The sequence below is a fragment of the Antrostomus carolinensis genome, unplaced genomic scaffold (genome assembly GCF_000700745.2).
Source record: "Antrostomus carolinensis isolate BGI_N321 unplaced genomic scaffold, ASM70074v2 scaffold2466, whole genome shotgun sequence".
In the NCBI taxonomy this organism is placed as follows: domain Eukaryota; kingdom Metazoa; phylum Chordata; class Aves; order Caprimulgiformes; family Caprimulgidae; genus Antrostomus; species Antrostomus carolinensis.
The window spans coordinates 26645-48472 of record NW_010323730.1 but is presented as its reverse complement, the minus strand read 5'-3'; the positions used below and the strand labels follow the sequence as shown (position 1 = coordinate 48472).

General features: G+C 38.2%; 1 protein-coding gene across 1 annotated transcript in view; it reads right to left on the bottom strand.

The window, feature by feature from the left end:
* Window positions 1-239: 239 nt before the first annotated feature.
* Window positions 240-21828, bottom strand: part of PPHLN1 (periphilin 1) — a 41385-nt gene continuing 19796 nt past the window's right edge. The window contains exon 5 of the mRNA XM_010170655.2: window positions 240-449. Within this exon, the coding sequence (XP_010168957.2) occupies window positions 240-449 (210 nt within the window). The remainder of the gene's footprint in view (window positions 450-21828) is intronic.

Genomic DNA, 21828 nt, shown 5'->3' with positions numbered 1-21828 from the left:
GCTACTTTACAGCATTTTTAGAAAGAACATCCTTCCAAAGGAATATATGTCAATAGGTACAGGTAGGAAGAATACAGTTGTGGAGACCACAGTGACCACGAGACCACCACCTGAGCTACTAGGAGGGAGCGCAGGCCTTGGGTTCCGATCTCCAACAAAATCTCCTCTTTCCCCACAAGAAGCAGATTCATGTGTTATGGCATACACAATGCAGAGGATCTAGAAGCATATTTCTGTCCTTAGTATGAGCCCTCTTTGAAGGATTCTGATAGATCTTGATTGGCAGCATCATATTGAGCAATGAAATGTTTGAGTTCTTCAATGCATCGTTCACCTATTTCATGCAAATTCTGCCGCAGGGCAAATTGAATGGACTTCTCTAATGATGGATCTTTGTCAATTAGCATCTTCACTACCATGCCAAAGGTTTCACAGTCTTGTCTGTAGACCTAGAAACAACACATTTTAGAAAATGACTAAATGCAAGACTCCACATCAGCACACCAATAGCCCTCATGGATTTAGGTGCCACTGCAGATCCACACCCAAGAACATTTGATTTAACAGGAGTTTCAGCTGTAAGACATATCTGCCTTTTCATCTCTTCTGCCCTGTGCTAATAAAAAAGTAACTAGTTCAGATCTGGATACGAGAAATAACTCCTATTAGAAGAAATGCCTTAAAAAGAGAGATGAAGTTCCTCTTGCAGCAATATTTAATAAATAATGGCAGAGCAAAGCACAAATGCTAAATCAGATTTTCTTTGCAAATATATGTGAAATTAATTTAACTGTGGCATGCCCAGCAATCTCAATCTTTATAGAAAGCAACAATAACTTAGTTTGTAATCTTTCCTAATATTTTAAATAGAAGTTACTTTTAAATAATATCACCAAATTATGTTTGTTTGTTGGATATCTGTTTCTCTTAGAAGTCTTGGAAAAATATGACTTTAATCAGTTTAACTGCATTGGTGATTTAACAACTAAGGGTGAGAGAAATCTTGGCAGCAGTTTACATGAACCCATCTGATCTTATACTGCAGGGAATAGAGTTTGCAAGTCAGTTATGTACCACAGTTGAGGAGAAGTAACTTCTTGTTATCACTGCAACTGTTTCTCAAACAAACATCTGACTTTGCTCTTAGGTGGTTTTCAAAGCAAGTCAGTGGCTTTTCAATTTTTTATTTTTTTTTTTTTTCCAAATTCCAGCTAAGGTTATTGATCTAAAGACCCAACAAAAAAGGAACTTGTCAAATTCTTCCAACTGCCAGATGCAGTTCATTTTCACACCTCTTTGGCCAATTTCTGTTTAGAAAATAGACTGGCTTTTTCAATTAAGATAAGTCAGTTTTATATCTCTCTACATTTTTTTAGGAAAAAAAAAAAAAAAAGCTAAAATGTTGATATTCCTCAAACTATGACTATCTTTTAGCATTGTGTGCTTGTGTCAGAACAGATGTGTGATCCTTTCCTCCCACATTTACCCACATTTTGGACACAAATTATACTGCTGTATATAAGCAATTCCCCATTAGTAAAAAAGAAAGGAAAAAAAAACCCAACAACAGAAAGAACCAAACACCACCACCTTGTTTTATTTGTAAGGACTAGTCCAAGGACAGATAAAGTATGTTCATGTCAGAGGAGCTGAAAAAGCAAATAGATTCTGCACACAAATTAAACTATTCTCAGGAACACAATAATCTAACATGATACCTTTAATAAAGACAGTTGTCAAAGGTTTGATAATATATTCTATAATAATAGTTTAAAACAAAACTCACTTTTCAAACACTGGTTGGCAAATAAAGAAAACCTTTAGGAAGAAACTCATTTTCAATAGAGATTAAGATGTCAAAAAGAAGAGTGCAGCCCAAAACAAACTGAAGCAAATCATCTGAAGTGTGGAAACGGTGTGCACATGGCATTTTTTCTGAGATGGGGCTTATTTCCTGCTTTCTATGTTTAGTTCTTTGGTAGTAAAATATCAGCACAAAACCCAGACTCTCAGAGTTCATGTTTCACAGCAAGTAAAACACGGTACTTGGAAAGAGAACTTCAAACAGAGCAAATCTGGGTTTCTTTTTTTCTGACTCTTTCCAAGGAAAAAGCTCAGGAAGAATTGCTGTCTCTGATTAGCTGTGTGACAGACAGATGGTATTTCACTTTGGAAAACTCATGCCTTTAAAGTACTTGCAGTATGCTTGCTAGCACCTTCACAGAAGGATTTCTGAAAGGTTTTTTTCTCCCCAGAGCCATTATGTTTTGGGGGAAATAGTTCAAAACTTCCCCCTTCCCCCCCCTTATTGCATGTCTATTTGTCCTATTTTATCACCTTTGAAGTGGTCAGATCAAGGATGTGTGAATGATCTTCCACAGGTAAATGAACCTGGTAATTGTCAGTCTTCACAGGACACTGTGCAACACAAGTATGAGTGAAACTCTGACACTAATAGAGAACACAGATACATTGCCCCGTCTTCTGCATGGGAAGTCACCCAAAGCTACAAGTGAAGGAAACACTCTACTTTTAATTGGTCTTCAAAATAATGGCAAATAGGTGCTATCTGCTATTTCTCTCACACACCACAAAGAACTAACCCAGATGAAATTCTCTGAGCCTAGCATATAACTATTAGCTCAATCTAAGCACATTTTTTCTTCAAAACTTTCACAAAAGGTGACTGGAAGGGGAATCAAGAGAGCCATCATCGCTGCTGCATCTAGAGTCAGAAATCACTTTGCTGTCACAACAATCTGGAAATTAACCACTTTCCTACAAGAGATGGATGTTTTCGATACTTTGTGACAGAAGGTTTTTAAAAAAATAAAACTGACCTAAAATAGGGGAAAAGGGCAGAAGGTGGAGCAGGAAAGCAGTTCTAACAACAGAAAACAAAGAAAATAGCTCAGTTCCTCTAACAATAATTGAGCAATTTTCCCTTAACAAGCTTTCTACCCCAGCTGCTAATTCTGATCCTCCTGGTGCAATCTGCCTCCTTCTCAATTGTGCTGATAAACTTATTTGTATAGCTGCGACATAAATTGCATCACTGAGATGATCCCTTTTAAAATTACTTCCCTCCCAATTAATGTGATTCACTGATTCAATTCTAAAACCAGATGCATCAGCACAACTGAAAGAACTGTGAGCCACAGTCATGAAGTGGAAATAACCTCGAAAACCAGTTTATATCTGAAGCCAGTGCATGACTACCAACTCTCAGAGAGAAGTTACTATGCCTTGCAGAAGGGAGTGGAGATCATGAATTACAAGAATATCAACTACAGAAGATATTAATTACAGCTTAATGGTACAATCAGCTACTTGAGAAAATTGTGAAAGTACTCAAAGCTCTTGAAAAAGAGTATAGTGGCATGGCATATTAAAATCCATCTTCTCCACAGAAGAGGAAGTGGCTATTTCTGGAAAACAAGCTGAGAATGTGATGCTTGAGGAAGAAAGAAAACTGCAGAAAATACTCCAAATGAGCAAAAAAGCTCTCTGTTGGAGAAGAATGCTGCAAGAACTTGTGACCCAACAAGGTTTGAAAATAACCCTATCTTTAAAATTCCAGCTGATATCGATTTTGAGCTCATGCCACAAAAAGCTCATCTGTAAACATCTGGAACTAAAAACTGAAAATGATTCCATGTGTGGGGAAAGAAGAAATAACGTGTATATATACTGAAAAACAAGAAAGGGAATGATACCAATGACATGATTATTCTGTCTGATATATATGTCAGGTAATCCTGAAAACAGCTAAAGCCATAGGGTGATCATTTACCGAGGCCCTAACATACTTCATTCTCTGACCTAAGCTACAGCACCAGCATAATATAAAGAATGTGTAACACTTTAGTAAGCAGATGAAGGAGAAGTAGAAACAGCTGTTCTATTCCCAAATATATAAATACATTTATTTTATATACATACACACACAAAATATATATACAGTCTTGATTTTCCTACAGATAAGAAGTATACGAGCTGAATTCAAGTTCTCTTTGAAGAGTTTTCCAAAATCAGCACATCTGGCATCTGTGAGGTCAGAGGATCACAAATATGCCTACTTTTATATTATCCTCATGGCATTTTAGCTCTTTTAATTCTTAAATGATATTAGCATAGAAGCTCTGGCTCAGATCAACTCTTCACTGTGCTAGTCTCTGTATAAGCACTTAGGCTTTGTCTAGACACAAATCTGAAGTTGTGATGCACCTGCAATATGTTACTGAACACTCTTCATATATTTGAGAAAACTAAACCACAATTTGCACTTAGAATTGTTTAAATATAGCTAATAGGCATCTAGCCAGAGTAATAGAGTTAAATAAACATTAGTTCCCTCAGGTTGGAGGTGATCAAGTCCTAGAACTCACCAGGAAGAATTAAACTAATCTGTGTCAGTGCAAAGTTTTCACAGTTAACCTCAAAGTGCCATCAACAGTGACTTAAATTACAATGTACGATGCTGACACGAAAGAGATGAAGGATACCACACATTCTCTTCTTCCAGCTCAGCTTTGGGGCATTGACCTCTGATGGGGAAGAAAGAGGGGCAAGAAGGAAGCATGTGGGGACTGCTCATGTCTTAGACTGCTATACCCTCCTGCAATGATAATCTAAAAACAGTCTTGGCTTAAACCAAAGAAAACATATCAAATGGCTCAGCTGATGGGTGGAAAACACCATCACCAAAACTTTGTTGTGCATCAGAACTCTGGGTGTGGATGAAATTACACCTAGCTAGAGAGTACCTTGATGACCCGTTTACTACTCACTGACAAAGTCAGCATCATTTCCTTTCTCTGCCTAGCACGGCCCCATGTTCTTCTCCAAAACTTCTGGAGCTGCTTGTGTATTTTGTGCAACAGAGCTGTTGGACAACATAAGTAGCAATGAGAACAAAATCTAGAATGTAGTATGTCCTCCCCTGCAAGTGATTACAGTCTGCAGAAGAGTCATAAACCTTGTCATCTTGGTCTCAAGGTCTTGCAAACCTGGCCAAAAATCAGCTTTATTTTAACCACAAGAGTAGACAGAATATTCAAAGGGGATGGGGCCATGAAACAGAGAATTTAAAATGAAAATATTCACAACCTTTATTTCACCCCATGGTGGTTTACCCAGCTTAGCTCTATAGTCTGTGCAAAGAAAGGCTTTTTAAGTTCTCAAGGGGATTCAGAACAGCTAAAACTACAGCTTCTGCTCTAAGCTGCCTTTGAGGAAGACTGAAACAATTGAGAAGTTCCTTGATTATTGGAAAGACCCTCAGAAAGACTGGTCCTACTAGGCTACAAGTATCTGTATCTCTCATGTCCACAGTTGGTAGAAAGTACAACTGAGTAGCAAATGGGAGATGCAAATTTCTCCTCTCCGCCTCAGAAAGGACTCGATTGAATCTTCACTTCTCATTTCTGGAAGAAATGTTCAAATGAATGTGCTTTATTTTATATAAAGGTAGATAACATTAACTATCTTCTCTAGCTATGGTTTTGAATGAATGACTGCCATTTTTTTTAATGCTCTTGGCTTTTTGCACATGTAAAAGCCTCTTGAATAGGAATTATCAAGAGACTTGGGATGCAAGGCTTGAGCAGCTTTATACAAGAGATGGGCAAAATGAATTTCAATACAGAAGGTGGCACTCCTGCTCACAGAGACAAGCAGGACCACCAGGCATGAGAGGGACCACGTTCATTAAGTGCATGTGATGATTTAGCAAGTGAAATTGATGCCCATTATGTAACCTGTAATTTCCAATCTCTTGCTCTTTTTCACCACAATCTTTCCTGCACTTTTGAGTATTCCTACCATTCCATACATTTACAGATTCATCTAACACTCTCACGCCTCCACCAGGATTCCTTCTTTGCAGCAACACAACACAGCTTTAGGCTTTCTGAGCAGCTCTGCACCATATGTATACAGCCCACCATCAGTGCTTGTGAGTCAGTGCTCATCTTCAGAGATTCCTGTTCTCAACTCCCCAGCCAGAAGGCCAAAGACCCTCAAGGCTCAGTTCACACGGGGGAAGGAGTTAGGGTTGTGGCTCAGAAACCACGTTAAACAGCCTGCAACCCTTAAGATACTAACTCACCCTTGAGAAGATCCAACATGCCCAGCAATCACAATTGTGTACCTGTGATTCATGCAAGTATTCATTTAATATATTAACTTTTAGAAGACAGAAACTTTTCAGTAACGAAGGGCACATTTCCCACAAGTATCAAATCCCCATGCACGGAGGTAAGAAGCAACATGATCACTGGTAGTAGTTTGATTTCTGACAAAGGCAGAGCTTGAACTTGCAGAGCACAAGTACAGCACAAATTCGAAAGCCATATCCCCTCCAGACACCCTGTTAATGAAAGAGCAAACTGCCTGAACTCCCTCTTGCTTCAGCGAAGCCCCAGGGCTCCCCTACATCAGGCAGAGGTAACAGCTTTTGCTCCCCAGCTGCACCAGCACAGCCAGGCTGGTATAGCCCTCTGGTGGAACAAGCCAGCTGCTTGTTTCCCCTCCTCGGCAGACCTCAAACAAAGCACTCTTCTGCTAACACAGCCACATCTATGCCAGCTTTCCTGGCACAGGTAGACAGACTATGAGGTATAATTTTTCTTGAACTCCTAAAAGTTATGCTAAAGATTTTGTATTTGGACCTACCTCTAAGCTGACTGCACATGCAGTAAGATTTTTGCATTATAACTGTGCATGTAAACTCTTAGTAAATTGGGAAACTACTATACATTGAATGACTTCAGTACTGCTGGTATCAAAGTGTTTTCCTTGCCAAAGACATCTCCCCAGATCATTTATTTTTAATTTATTTGCATACTATCTTAGATTTTTCTCAATGATGCAAATTTGACTTTTTTAACCTACCCAATATTTACTCTCCTTAAGTACAATAAGCTAATCCTCTACTGAAATAGTACAGAGAAATTTTCATTACTGAAGTGGTAATGTAATTGTTCTGTAATGTTTATGAGTACAATATACAAATTTATAGCTCCACAGTGCAAAGAATGCTCAGAACTGTCATTAAACCACTTGCAGACAATTCCCGTGATCAAGACATTTAAAATTGGTTTTCAACCAAGATGAATTATTTTTCATGGTTACAAAAACCTAAATTAACGTACAACAAATTTAATACTTGGTTACAATAGTGGTATACAATTTTTAATTATAAAATATCAACTAGTCTACTCTATTCCTTTCTTAAAAATGCACTAACAGTTTTGCCTTGAATCTATATAATAATTTCTGTACCCATTAATCAATGTGTTTATAAACCAATTAGATATTCATTGAAATGCAAATTGGGGAAAACAAGTTATTTAATCTACTATGTAATAATGAACAATTTCATGTTAATTTGCTACTTACTGAAGATATGCAAAATATTAAAGTTATTTTCACTTAAATGCAATTCTGCCTCCCTTTCCATTGAAAGTTTCAAGCGCCTGGTTTAATAGATTTAATCAGCTTTTAGAATGTAAGCCCACCATTTTTGGCACCTAACAACCTGACTGAAAGGTCTGCTGGAAGTCCCTCATGTGGAATAGATGCTGATACAGCCATCACTTTAGAAGCAGCATGAATTCCGATTAGAAGTCTGCTTTTGCCTTCAGGGACTGGGACTGGCAACGTGGGGGGTGGCGTGAGCAGGGACGGGCGCTGGGAGCCACAGCCCCTCCGAGGAGGCCCCTGGGAGAGGAGGCAGCTGAGGCCACCCCGCTCTGAACTCCCCAGGAGCCAGTCACTGCTCCCTGCACAGGGCTCCCCGGCACGAGGCCACAGTGTTTCTGTTCAGCTCGTCTACAGCATCTTGCTTCTAGGACACAGCATCTCCTGCCTGCCTTTTTATTTATTCATTTGATTAAGCTAATTTGAAAGAGGAAGATGTAGTCTAAAACAACGACACTGCAAGGCTTCCCGCTTCATTTTAAAGTCGAATTCTAGTATGAAAAGAGATGAAAAGTGCTCTGTAAAACTGGGGGGAGTGGGGGGTGGGTGTCTATATGTCTACAGTAAAAAACTCTCTGCTGAGTTTCCATGCACATTTTAAGGCTGAAAACCCTGAAGAGTTGGCTTAGGTCCGGAGACACAACTCTTTTCCATGCTGTGTAATACACTGGGAAGAAAACATGCCGGTCAAATTATTTACTTGCATGAAACCATCATCCGCAGTTTAAGCTCAAGACATCATCTGGATACTCCTTTGCTTCATATCACACCCCTGGTGACACCTCTGCAATTACAGTGAGGTCATGGGGTTTGCACAGGGTGGAGTGTATTGCAGCTCAGGAGAAGCCTGTGACTGGCTCAGGTGTGCAGTGACCGCTGGAGCGCCCAGACAAAGCCACGCTGCCTCGCCTTCAGCACGTCAGCCTCATCTCCCTATGACTTCCGTTGCGAGGGCTCTGCCCCTCAGCAACCATATCTCTAATCATCATCTCTGCAGAGAAGCACCATCCCTCCTCAAATCCTTTCTTCTTCCCTTCACCATCCAAACAAAAAATGACACAGTTTTGTGCATTTACTCAAACCCTATAAAGCAATCTAACGACGGAATGCACAGCTTTTGTATCACACTGCTGAGCAGAGCCAAAAAATAAGAAAAATAAAAAGCAACTAAAAAGTCAAATCCTCAACGATGGCAGCAAGTATTTACAGCTCCAGTTCCACAACAAGGACAAACCTGCAGAGCAAAGCTTTACAGTTCTGAATAATCATAGCAAAAGCCAACCAAGTCGGTACTATTTAGAAAACTGTTCATATGAACTATTGAACTGTCTCAGCTCTTTTTTAAGTCAAAGTGAACAGGGAGAGCATCACAAAGTATTCAGCACAGTGCACAATGAACTTGAAACTGCTATGACTTGTACTGCCTGGCAATTAAATCACTACCTGGAAAGTTCAGCAACAGTGTTTTCATTTATGAACACTTACCTTTTCCAAATAGTTCCCCATTGCTTTAAAATTACTACAAACAAGTTCTCAATAAGAAGCGAGACATTTACTTAAAATATATTGCTAGGAAATCCATTTTTTAATAATTTTTAATACTACAGTGGAAGACTTTAAGTGAATGTTTAAATGAACAAGAATTGATACACAACAAAAATGTACATGGTGATACACTTAATTTACTATTACGTTCTGGCAAGAGCAAGTGCGTTATTACTTCTTCAAGTAATGTCTTGCTCACTCAAGCAGAAGTAGCTCCCATGTGGGAGAGCAAGGACTATTATGTTACATGGTTTTACTGGAGATAATTCTTTACTAAACCAATCAGACCACATAATAACAGCATTCTAACACCAACTACAGGCCCTTGGAGACCAGTTTGTGTGTGGCCTAGATTTCATAGGCTTCTTTACAACAGATGTGTTGGATGAGGGTAGTGTTACTTCATGTATTAACTAACTTGTGTGTTCCTTCGGTAAAACAGCAGTATTAGTTTAAATTCTACCTCTTACATATTCTTCTTACAGAATGTGTGTGCCTTCTGCAAGCAGGTGGTAAATCTGCAAATCCACAACAATTACAATTCATCACTTTCTAAACCTCACTAGAAGTATTGATAATCTCTTAAAGATACATCAATGACACCTTTTCAGCTCATGTATAAGAATATTCAGCTCTATAAGAATGTCCAGCTACAAACAACTGTGCAGCTAAGTCCAAAAATTGTCTGAAAGAGCAATGATTTATACATCTATTAATTTCCCTTTGTTCTATAATGATCTTCAAGTTTAGAAACTGCATTTTCACAGGACCATAAATGAAAACAAAATCCTAAAATCTCTCCACTCTGATGGATGCTAAAAAAATCCCATTACCTGAAATGCACCAGTTCAGGATTAAACAGGAAATAATCAGCTTTATGCCAAAGGAAGGACCTCACCCTGCAACTTTTTATTTATAAAATACTGAATTGATGGAAAGCTATTTCCTAAATCTGCTCCATGGTAAATTTATTGCTCCATCCAAAACAGGAAGGGTGAAGTTTATCTACAAAAGACTCTGTCTATGTTAATTCTCTTGTTAAAAATGCTTTAATAGCTTTCAGTGATGTCCACTGACCATAAAGGAAAGCGATTCTCATTTAAACTTCATCAGAATGGGCTGTATATCAACAGCAACAATCACATGACAAACCAATCTTCCTTGTCATAAAAACACAAAAATATTTTTGTACAGAAAGCACAGTAGTTTAAAATCCACATATATGGATTGCGCTGCAGCCAAGATCAGCAACGTTACATGAGCTTTTACCAAAAAGTGACTTGTGGTGATTTAGTTTTCCCTCAACACAAGTCTTCACACTTTCAATTTCAACAAATATCCTCAGCTACAAATATTCTCAGATTCAACATTCTGCATTAAGAGGGCTCATTTTTATTAATGGGCAATACAGAATTTTACCCTGAGGTATGGTTCACCTATACTTTCTCCAGTGGCACAATGTAAACAAGCAGCAAGAGAAGAAAACATAAAAATAAATCTACTTTTTCCAATTAAGAACAATTCCCAGCAGATCAGCAGCATAATTAACTGGCAGCAGCACTGTTATTGTAAACTCAAAGCTAGTGGATTGATGAGTTTAAGGACGAGCCCTTAAATGAAAATGCTTTCTCACCACCGCTGCCTAAAGAGTAACTCTTTTTTTTTTTTTTTTTTTCCCCTTCTTTAATAGTTAAAAAAAATGCTAAAACAGGTTTGGATATGCATGCCAAAGGCTAGGGTTTTTTTAATCACATGTGCAGCATAAAGAAAATACTACACAAAAGTACTGTATATAACGGACAACTTTTCTGAAAAGCAAAGCAACAGCTGCAAGAGGAAAAACAATTACTTAGATTACCAACATTTTATTACTTAGTTTATGTTAAACCTTAAGGTTTCTGAAAGTTTAGAATTACTTCACACATTATATTAGCCTCACAAATCAGTTTTATTAGTGCCTTAATAATTGATCTAATTTTTTTTCACGTCCAGGTCGTGGTCCTGCCTCTACCCTCTAATAGTCACTCTCATAATTTACTTTAAGCACTCATTTCCAATATAAAATCAAATGAAGGAAAAAGTAAATTAAAACTATATTTTTGAAGACTTCTGTAATCTTTCCCGAGTTTGTGGATGGATATCTTTTTCTGTATGCAGCTGCGATGGCTGAAAAGACTACTCCCCCTTTCCCAGCTGTCACCAACCCCATGCCAGAAACCATCACCCCGCCTTGTTTGTGTGAGCCAGCAATACACAGGACTACTCCCAAAATTCATTTTTAGGTAAAATCACCCCGATTAGGTCACATGCTAGCATACCCGTTGGGCTGCAGGGAGGAATTACCTATTCTGGGTGAGAAGGTGACAAGCAGCTGTAGAGGACATCTGAAGAGGACATTTATCTACAGCCCTACCAGTGTGTCCAGTCTCTCTGAGCTCATCTGAGACCACTCATGCAACTGCTACCCAACCCAGACAGGTAAAGCCCACAGAATCTGTGTTTAAACAAATGCATCTCTTAGCATGTATCTTCAGTCAAATACAAAATAAATAAACAGAAGATAAAGCTAGCACAATGGCTGGGGGTGGAGAGGGTCAGGAAGGCTGTATGATGAAGCCTTGTTTCTCATTGCAAATATATTAATTCCTTCTGTATTTTTTTGCTTTCAACACCCAAACTATCTCTCCTTCTGAATGTGTTCCCACAATTCTAGCTATTTCCACTTCAATTTGGAAGCAGAAATCTGATCCAAAAATTTGTAAAAAATTGAAAGCATGACACTCCCCAAAGAGAAAGCCACAAGGAGCAGAGATTGTCTTTTATGGTTAGTAAATCATATGTCTTAGGGCAGTGATTATCAACTGTGGTTCCAATGGAACGTAGTAGGAGTTCTGCATTTACTCAGCAGATACACCACTGACTCTGCTCCACAGTACTCGGAATTAGTTATTTGATAAAAGTTTGGGTTGCAGCTCATAAGTAATATTGAAGAATCACAGCAATTAGCTGGTTCAAAAAAGCTTGGGAATCACTGATTTTTAAATAGTGAACTATTTTTTCCTTGTGAAAACAAGCCTATTTGGTATTCAAAAAGATCTTTTGAGACTAAGAAGATCGTCTTTCTATTTTCTCATTACAAGCCTTTACTAACACGACAGTTAAACAACGCTGCAGCGTTTCAGCACAAGAGTTATTACCTATCGAACTCATTAAAGGAATGTCTGCCCTGATCAACTCCGTGTCACTGAACATTTTCCAGAAGTTGTCTGATGCGGTGAACTGACAGAGCACAGATCTGGAATGAACTTGGCAAGATAAGTGAACACACTCATGACTTTTGAAGTGCTCACTTGTCTTCTGATTCTGGCATCCACTGAAAAGTTTTGATTCTTTTAGAGTTTAGCTTCAGTCAATTCTTATAAAAATTATTATGACCAATAGAAGAAAACAGGGATCATCAAATACTGTTTTATGTTGGGTTTTTTTGAGACAGAGTTTTTAAGAGCTTTAAGCTCTGTAATATTCAGATAGCTTAGAGCAGCTTTCAGTGACCTCTGACATCTATAAATTGTGAAAACAACATGATGCAACATTTTGATTAAGTAAAAAAAAAAAAAAGAGATATTTCTAGTACTCAAGAGACAAAACTTGCAGTAGGATACTAGCAGTCTAGCCTCAGTCCCCTGGGATTTACTTCTTGAAATATCTTACTTAAATAACTGTAAAACAGGGAGCCTGATTATGGTACCACTATTTGTTTACTATTAACAACAGTACAGCATCATGTAAATTAACAAATCAATTTTTAAAATTATAGTTAGAACAAATTAGCAGCTGCCCAGCAACTCTGTCAACTTCCTGCAGGTTAAAGATTTGTTGAGTATCACCAGCAGCATTATGAATTGTGGTCACTTCAGAGATGCATCAAGTTCTGCCTCTGGCCAACACTCCAGTTAGTAGAACTTCACTCTGGCAAATGACACAGACAACTTAAAGGTATGAGGGAGTTGACCCTTCAACTAAATACTTAATAAAATTTCAAATTAACCACCAACACCTTCATTATTTGAAGGTATTCCTCAAATCAGTCAATATCTGCAAGCATACTTACTTTGCCATATTAAACTTATCTTTAGAGATACATAGGCTACCATTTTAATAGTTTGAAATAATTAAATTTAGGGCATACAGCAAAACAAATAATTGCAAGTCAAACAGCTAAAATCTGGAGAAAGAGTAAGCTAATAAGCTAAAAGAAGATCTAAACTAGATAATGAAACTGGAAACCACAGATCTATATATGGAAGTATTTATTGAATAAAATGTGAATAAAATGAATACTGTTACAATATAAACTTTTTAATGCTGCATCTCTAAGCAGAAAAATGGCCATTGCTGATAAAGTCTACCGATGCTGGACTGATACGGTGTGTTTTGGATAAGAACAGCATGGAAAGTGAGCAGTGAAGTCTCTTTTGATAAGCAGAACTAACCAGTTTACTGCCTAAGATAAAAATAGGTTGCTAAAGGTCAAACACTTTAATGCAATAGCCAAAAGAAACAGTACCATGCCATTTACCTTTTAACCTTACTTCATACAAGATTACCATGTGCTCTCAAAGATACACAATAGACAGGGGTTATTCGTACAAACATATCCTGAAAAATAAGGCATTCCTCCTTCCGTGCAGCCTTCCAGGTTTGTTTTGGTTTTTTTTTAACAAAACAGTTCATGCTAATAAAGAACTGGCTGAACCACACTGTCTGGAAACAGAATTAAACGACAAAAAAAGATTTAATTATTTAGATCAAGCCAAATGAAATTTTTTTTAAAAACACAGTAAAAATGAATGACGTTTTCTCATTTAATTTAGAATTTCCAGTGGGCTTTTTGGTATTTTAAAATCATATAAGGGTATAAACATTGCAAGCTTTCTATTTTCAAATCAGCAGGTAAGACATTTTGCTACTTGAAGGATTAGTATCCACAAAAAATTGATTTACATGCTAAACAAAGGACTATTTCACTTATTTAAGAGTACCATGGACTGTGTAGAATGGTAACAGTAACTGTTGTGTTAAAAAAAAAGAAAAAAGAAAAAAGAAAAAAGTTGTTGTCTACAGGGTAAGTCAGTAGCTTACACTCTTAATGAAGAAAATATGACTAACAGTTTCCATTTGTTGTCCGCGATGCTCTGAAATCAGATCTTGGAACTATTGCTTAGTTTTAATATGATCCATTGCCTCACTTCATCTTACCTCAACTTAGCATTAACCTCTCTCTCACTTGTTCACCTTTTCTTTTTGTTCTCCTTAGTTCTCCATTGCTCAGTATCTATGCTGTGGACAAAGACAAATCACTTTTCCTGCTCCAAAGACCCTGCAGTTGGCCAATACATACATAATAAAGGAACTACCACTACCTCTGACTCCCTTCACTTCTGCCACCACAATTTTATCCGAGTCCTCCCTGTTCCCTTGGCAAGTCTTCACTCGGGCTCTCATATAACCTAGCTCTCTGAAAAATCAGAAATTAATTGAAAAATATTTCATATCAGTTGAAGTATCTGAGCATCTTTGTATTACCTTGTGACATAAATGCATTTACATTTCATGTATTTCTATCGAACATGAAAACATAAACAAAAAGTATGTTTCATAACTAAATGGAAACATTATTTAGAAAACAGAAACAAACAGTGCCCACTATATACATTACATATGTATGCACTCATGTTCTTTCAGAGCTTTAATATATAATACAGCAGCTTTAAGGAACCCAGCAAAAAGCTATCTGCTTACCAGTTACACATACATGCTGAGCAAATCATACTTAAATGAACGGTAAGCACACCAATGAAAGTTTACATACTTATATGCATTAAACCTTACCTAACACTAGACATTCAGTATTCATACTCAGTTAACATGTTAAATGACCTTACCTCTTTTAAAATCTTAAGCTGATCCACAATGGACAAAAACAAGCTCAGCACTTTATCCCTAACAGACCTCTGCACATCTGAATATGCACCTTCAGCAATATGCATGTATATTTTTCAGGAATACTTACTCTTACTGCACAGAAACTCTTTGTCAAACAACAACAGACTGAAGAGAAAGTGAAGCCCGAGATAAAGAAATAAGACGTGAGCCACGTTACTATAAAGGCACTAGACTTTCAAAAATACCATGTATCATTTTTAACAAAAGGTTTATAAGTGACCAAATCCTGCTTTTCCAAAAGTAGAAAGGATTATTTTTAGGATAAATGTCATGATTCAAAAAAGTGAACAAACTGGTCCATATGCATAGTAAAGAAAGACAATTCTGCTCCAAAGCAGAGGTTACATTCTTGGAAGTCCTCAATGTATATATAGCACAGGTCTAAGACAAGCAAGGAGTTTCCTTACATTTTCACTGCACTGTCAGAAATACATACATGCAAAAAATAGGCTTCTCTCATCAATAAAAAATGTATTTGGATCAATATAAATGAACAAGGAGGGAATAATCTTTACAGTAGATGAGATACTTCTCTTCAGAATCGCTGCTCTGGCTGCTTACCGTGACACGAGTAACACCTACACAAATTAACAGGCTCCAGAGTCAACTCTTTACAAATGCTTTTCTTGGTAGCAAAAAGCCCACCCTGCTTAAAACAGAAAGGAGCACTCCTAAAACAGTTTGTTTGGTAACTTATCTGGGTCATGAAAGACCACATAATTACTTTAAACTCAGTATTTTTTTGACCACCCCTCATTCCCCAAATACTGCCTGACAAATGACCTAGAAAATTCACACCCCAAGAATGCATACTGTATTTAACTGATTTTTTTAAAGTCTGTCTAATCAAATCACATATAAATTTGCAATTTTTCATTAATCACATCTGGATTAGGTATGTTAATGACTCAATACCACAATCATTTTACTACATATTTACTAGAGTACAGATTATAATTGTCACATTTGGAATTCTCAATCCAAAAGGAGACTGCAAGAACAACAAGACCAATAATTCTCTCCTATGTATTATGAAACATTTCATTGTGTTATTAAAAGTACAAATCACTCATACATGGGCTCAAGAAACCAATGGCTAAATCAAATCAAAGGTGAGTCAGAGAGCTTTCCAGAGCTCAGAGTTAAACATTTAGGTAGAATCATAGAATGGTTTGGGTTGGAAGGGACCTTAAAGATCATCTAGTTCCAACCCCCCTGCCATCAGCAGGGACACCTTCCACTAGATCAGGTTGCTCAAAGCCTCATCCAACGTGGCCTTAAACACTTCCAGGGAGGGGGCAACCACGACTTCCTTGGGCAACCTGTTCCACTGTCACCACCCTCACAGTGAAGAACTTCTTCCTAATATCTAATCTAAACCTACCATCTTTCAGCTTAAACCCATTTCCCCTTGTTCTGTCACTAACTGCCCTTATGAAAAGTCCCTTCCCAGCTTTCCTGTAGGGCCCTTCAGGTGCTGGAAGGCCACTATGAGATCTCCCCGGAGCCTTGTCTTCTCCAGGCTGAACAGCCCCAACTCTCTCAGTCTGTCCTCATAGGAGAGGTGCTCCAGCCCTCGGATCACCAAAGGTATCCTGTTACTAGCAAATCAAAGGAAAAAAGGGCATTAACTGACCTCAGGGAAACAGAATCTCAGTTTATCGTTGCTTCTGATTTTAGCAAAAACATAGTTGCAAGAAAACATCCTTCAATAGCAATGAAAGAAAAAGGAAAATTGTACAATGAGCTGTAGTTATGTCTAACAGTAAATTTCAGAAAAAAAAAAAGTCAGGGTATTTTTGAGTTATGGCTAGACCGACACTTGGATAAGCAGATTAAAAACAATATTCATATTGGTTTCATTTTTAGTTGATGAGAAATACAGTAAAATGAACCAAATGGACAACAGAACAATCAGCAGCGACTGACGATTATCAAAGTCTTCAGTAAGAGATTTCAGGTACTTGATGCAGGAACGCTGCATCTCCTGCCATACCACAGTAGCTTCCTGCAGATGCCCCGAGGGCATCCAGAGGGGAAGACACGAGGCTGGAAGCACCTGACTGCTCCCACTTGTTTCTGGCACCAGAAATAGCAACCAGTTTTCTTGCATGATGTAGCGTCTCCACCCTCCACCTAGGGAGAAACTCCACTGCATTTGCCCATGGGCTTCAGAGCTTCTGTGGAATTAATTCCCATCTCCACCCATGTTCCTCTTGTTCCCCATCTCTCTCTTTTCCCCACCCTCTGGCTGCAGCTCCTGATGTTGGCACAAATAATCTTTTTTTCAACTGCAAGTCCAGTCCCATCCTCATTCATTGCTTCCCACACTCCCAATTCCCAACTCTATCTCTCCTGTCACCACAGATTCTTTCATCTCTTCCAGATTTCCTCCATCCTCCAAATCCAGAGGTCATCTCATCCCTCGGCTAGACACAGTTCCACTCTGCCTCTTCCTCACAAACTCTTGAATCCTTTTGCTCCTTCCTTCTGGATCCTCTCCTGCATCCAGTCCTCCTTGTCTCTTGCCTCTGGCATGGTCCATCTCTCTCCATAGAGAAGGAACTTCGACATTCACATGCCTTCCTACACTGGTTTCTCTCCCTTCAACTGTGTGAGAAAAACCCTGTTGGGTTTTGTTGGGTGTGGAGAGGTGCACCAGTCACTGCCAAGAGCTGCCGAAGGTACAGTCTCCATCCCCTTGCTCAGAGACCTACAGGTGAAATTGCCCCGACAGTAGAAGTAAGTTAATTACAGGCTCAAGGAGGCTGCATCCAGCTCACAGGTTCCCCCAGATGAACAAAAAGACATCTTTATCTTAAACTGTAACAGAGCCTGTGTTGCAACCTTCCTGTTCAGTGGCAGGGAGCAAACACATTCAAAAGGGCATTCAGCTTTACTTCACAGTGACTTGTGCCTTGGTGTGGGAACATTTTTCTATAATTGCACACTTCCAGTTCTTCATCGCATTAGCTGACAGGCAATAAATACATAAACCACTCAGAAATCTTTTGATCTTCATTTTCCTAAAAGTGCAAATATTTTAATGAATTGTAAGAGGTTAGAGTTTTAATCAAAAGGGACCATTTAGTTCACAAAACTGAGCTACCTTGCTACCAAAAATACTGGTTATTGTGGCTGTTCTTTCCTCTCAAGATCTACTCAAGAACTTCAGGGGCTGAAGCAGCTGGGTACCAGCTTGGTTCACAACTAGATCAAAGTTTGGCACCAACAAGCCAGCTGGAAGAAGCTCTTATGAGGGTGTCTACTGATGTACTAGTGCTCCCAAGTGAGTAAATTCTCCAAAATACGTAGAATCAAGGTTATTGAAGCTAGAAGACGGGGAAGTGTCCTAAAGGAAGAAAAGAGTCCTGGTCACAGCAGCTTTAGATAGAAATTAAACATAAATTATTATTTTTTTTTTATTTTATCTTCTCAGTGACAAAAAAGAAACAGTTACTATGCAAATGCCAAAACTACCAAAGGCTAGAGCTTTCTATAGATCTCTGTCTGATGATTAAATAACTTTGAGTGTCTAAGGCAGTGCTTTCAAGATACTAAATGTTCAGAGATGGCAGCAGCTCAACACACAACACAGTGTGGGTACTTGCTTGTGGCAGCAGGCACATTTAAGGAACCACACTGTGAAAAAGAGAACTGGTTAAAGGAATACCTGCAAAGTTTTCATTTTGTGTCCTGATGGACAGCCAGGCCCCACAAAGACTACTGTGCCAGTGCAGAGGACAGTACAGCACAGGGACATCATTTCTTAAGACTACGGTTGCCACCAAACTCTTTGCAACATGCAGCTGAGGTCTGCAATGGTCCAAGTTATTTTTTTTGTTTTGCTTTTTAAAACAACTGCAGCACTTGCTTAAGGGGACTTTCTGATGTCTAATGAGATGCATTCATATTATTGTCTTTCTCCACTGAACTCATAGCTTCTGCTATTGCCTATTTTAATAAAGCCAGTAACAACTAATCATCTTGGTTTATGTCTAAATTGAATTTAGGTGAAACCTGACAATAGAGTCAAGAGATACACAGCACAGATACTCTGTGATTGCATAAGCTAGTTTTTCCAGAAAGCCAAGTTAAAAAAAAAAATGGCTTCCAGTTGAAGACAGCCACTGAAAAGCTTGTACCAGCAGACCCTGATCTATTTTGATTTTGTGTTTAAAAATGCTGATGTGGAGATTTTTTTACTTAGGTAGCACATGACCAAAAAAGTTAATGTATAAAATATCTACTATACTAAGGTGGTGAACTGCTTGTGGGGAGTAATTACGGTCAAGTAAGTCCACGAGTACCCACCTAAGTACAACACTTCATGTTGTAATGAAACCAAGTATTTAAGCTATCTGGAGGGCAGGAGAGGGGGAAAGACTGCTAACAAGCCAGTTAAACTATGCAGAAACAGTATCAAACCCATCTATTAAAGGTTATTAGTATAATTCAGAGCAATACTTGAAGTTCAGTACTTCAGAAAATTAACGTATAAACAGTCCTGCTCAATAAGCACGAGAAACTAAAGAACAATAAGCAACACGACCCACTTGTAAGTAAGTATTCAACTTCTCTGATTTTATAACTTCTCTGATTTTATAAGTCAAGTTGACTCTATTAGCCTTTCAAATGCAAAGGCTCAAGGTAAAACAGACACGTTATAACCTTTGTCCTGTGGAGAATCTTGGCCCTTGTTTTTCTGACATATTTCTTGGAGCGTGGCATTAAAAGTTGTGATATCCATACTAGTGTATGTCCAGACAGTCACTGAGGCTTGAAAGTCACAACATCAGTGCAAATAAGAGTGAACAAAACAGGAAAGTGATCCTTGTGGGTTGGTGATAAATAATGATGTGCATTAGTCATTTAGGCCCCAAGATAAAAATCTCATGTTTTTATAATCTTAACTTACAGAAGAAGCACATACACAACTTAGGCAACAAAAGATTTTTTCCCATATCATTTAGGAAATTTAAGTTCCCAATTCCAATGCTTTTTGGAATTATCTTTCTACAAATAAAAAATTAAAAAATGAAAAAAATACTTGTAAGATTACCTTATATTTTAAAGGTTAGAGCAAATGAATACTTTCTATGCCAAGCTTTTAAGATATAAACCTACATAAATACTATATGCACTCAAAATAATTTGAACAAAAACCATAGAACAGTCCTCTATAAATGGTAGCTTTTTAATTTTAAATGATCTGTTTGCTTTCCAAATGTCATCCAATTAATGGCTGTCAAATCACTTATGTTCACAGAAAAGAACAAGCTATTTAAAGAAGTGTGGCCTACCCATCTTTAAAACATATTGAGTTTAACCTGCTCAGCGAAAAATTTGCCAGAAGAAAGAAAACATCAGGCTAGGCACTGAGATACAGAATATAAAAAGAAATAGAAACTTCAGAACCATGTGACAAATGCAACCTATCAGCACAATGTCTTTGGTCACAAATGATCCTAAATTTATAGGCAAGTAAGTGTTGTATACAAATGAGATTACAAATGGATTAGAGGATTAAACTACACGCACCAGCAAAACTGTCATCTACAAAACAAGTTTCTGTTATATTAAGATCAGCTCTACAGTCTGTAAAAGACACATGAAAAAACATAAAACTGTAGATTCACACTTCAGCAGATTTTCCCTACCTACAGGTTGTCTGTGTGATGCTCTTCTGTCACAGTCTATTCCAACCTCCTGAGGCCTGAAAGCTCTTGCCTGTGCAGGAGAAATGGAAACCAACTTCCATGCCAAATGTCAAGCCCCTCCTGTCACCTATTTTCCTGCCACTACATTTCATTTGCCACTTACCAGGGGTTTTTGCATGTTCACTCAGTTACCACCTTCCCATCATCACATATAGTTTTATGAAACCTTTCTTTTATGACTCTGTTCTCAGTTTGTCCTACATATACGCTGTTTTAAGCATCACCTGGATTCCTGTTTCATCTCTAAGTCTTTCAGAAGATCAACACTCAGAGTTTATCAGGAACCCTGATAGAACTGATGTGAAATCTGTGTTGGGGTGGAGGAGTAGATGCTAGACAGTAGCTCTTCGAGCTAGGGCTATTACTGAGGCCATTTAAATTTCTGGATCTGATACTAGTTATATGGGACTGATCTTATTCTCATTCTGTTTCAATCCAGGAAGCAACAGGTTTCCCCAGCAGCAATGCCGAAATATTCCTTCTGAATTCAAAAGGTCCTTTGTTCAAGAGACAGCAGGTTGTAAGAAAGATACTAAAAAGTTGAAACCTTAAGCCTCAGTGCACTGAGCTAACCAAGAGAGAATTTTATCTTTCACCCATAAAACAGTACTAGACAAACAATACTGCTAAAACCACCTCTCAAATCCACCAGTGGCCTTCTGTTAAAGCTGGAGACAGAGTTGGAGAGGAGGCTCTCTCTATCCTCTAAATTTAAGTAATTAAAACCAGCAACAACAAAACCCGGCCACCACCAAAAAGACCCCCACACACAGACACACAAAACCAATTAGTCTCACCCCCACAGAAATAACTACTGCCTTTATCAAGGCTCAGACTATTCATCATTTCTGGTTGTCCTTCAGCTTTCTCAGGAGATCTGTCAGTGTCAGTTCTGCTTATCCTTCCAAATCTCAACTTCTGACAGATTTTTAGTAGGTAATTTCTCATAATTAGTTCCTAATTATATATCAAGGCCCACACATTTTTAAAGAGTTTCTTCCTAACAACTTTTCCAATCCTGTTTACACTCATCCTCTCTTGAAACTAATCTTTCTTCTTCCTAGCCTACTCAGCA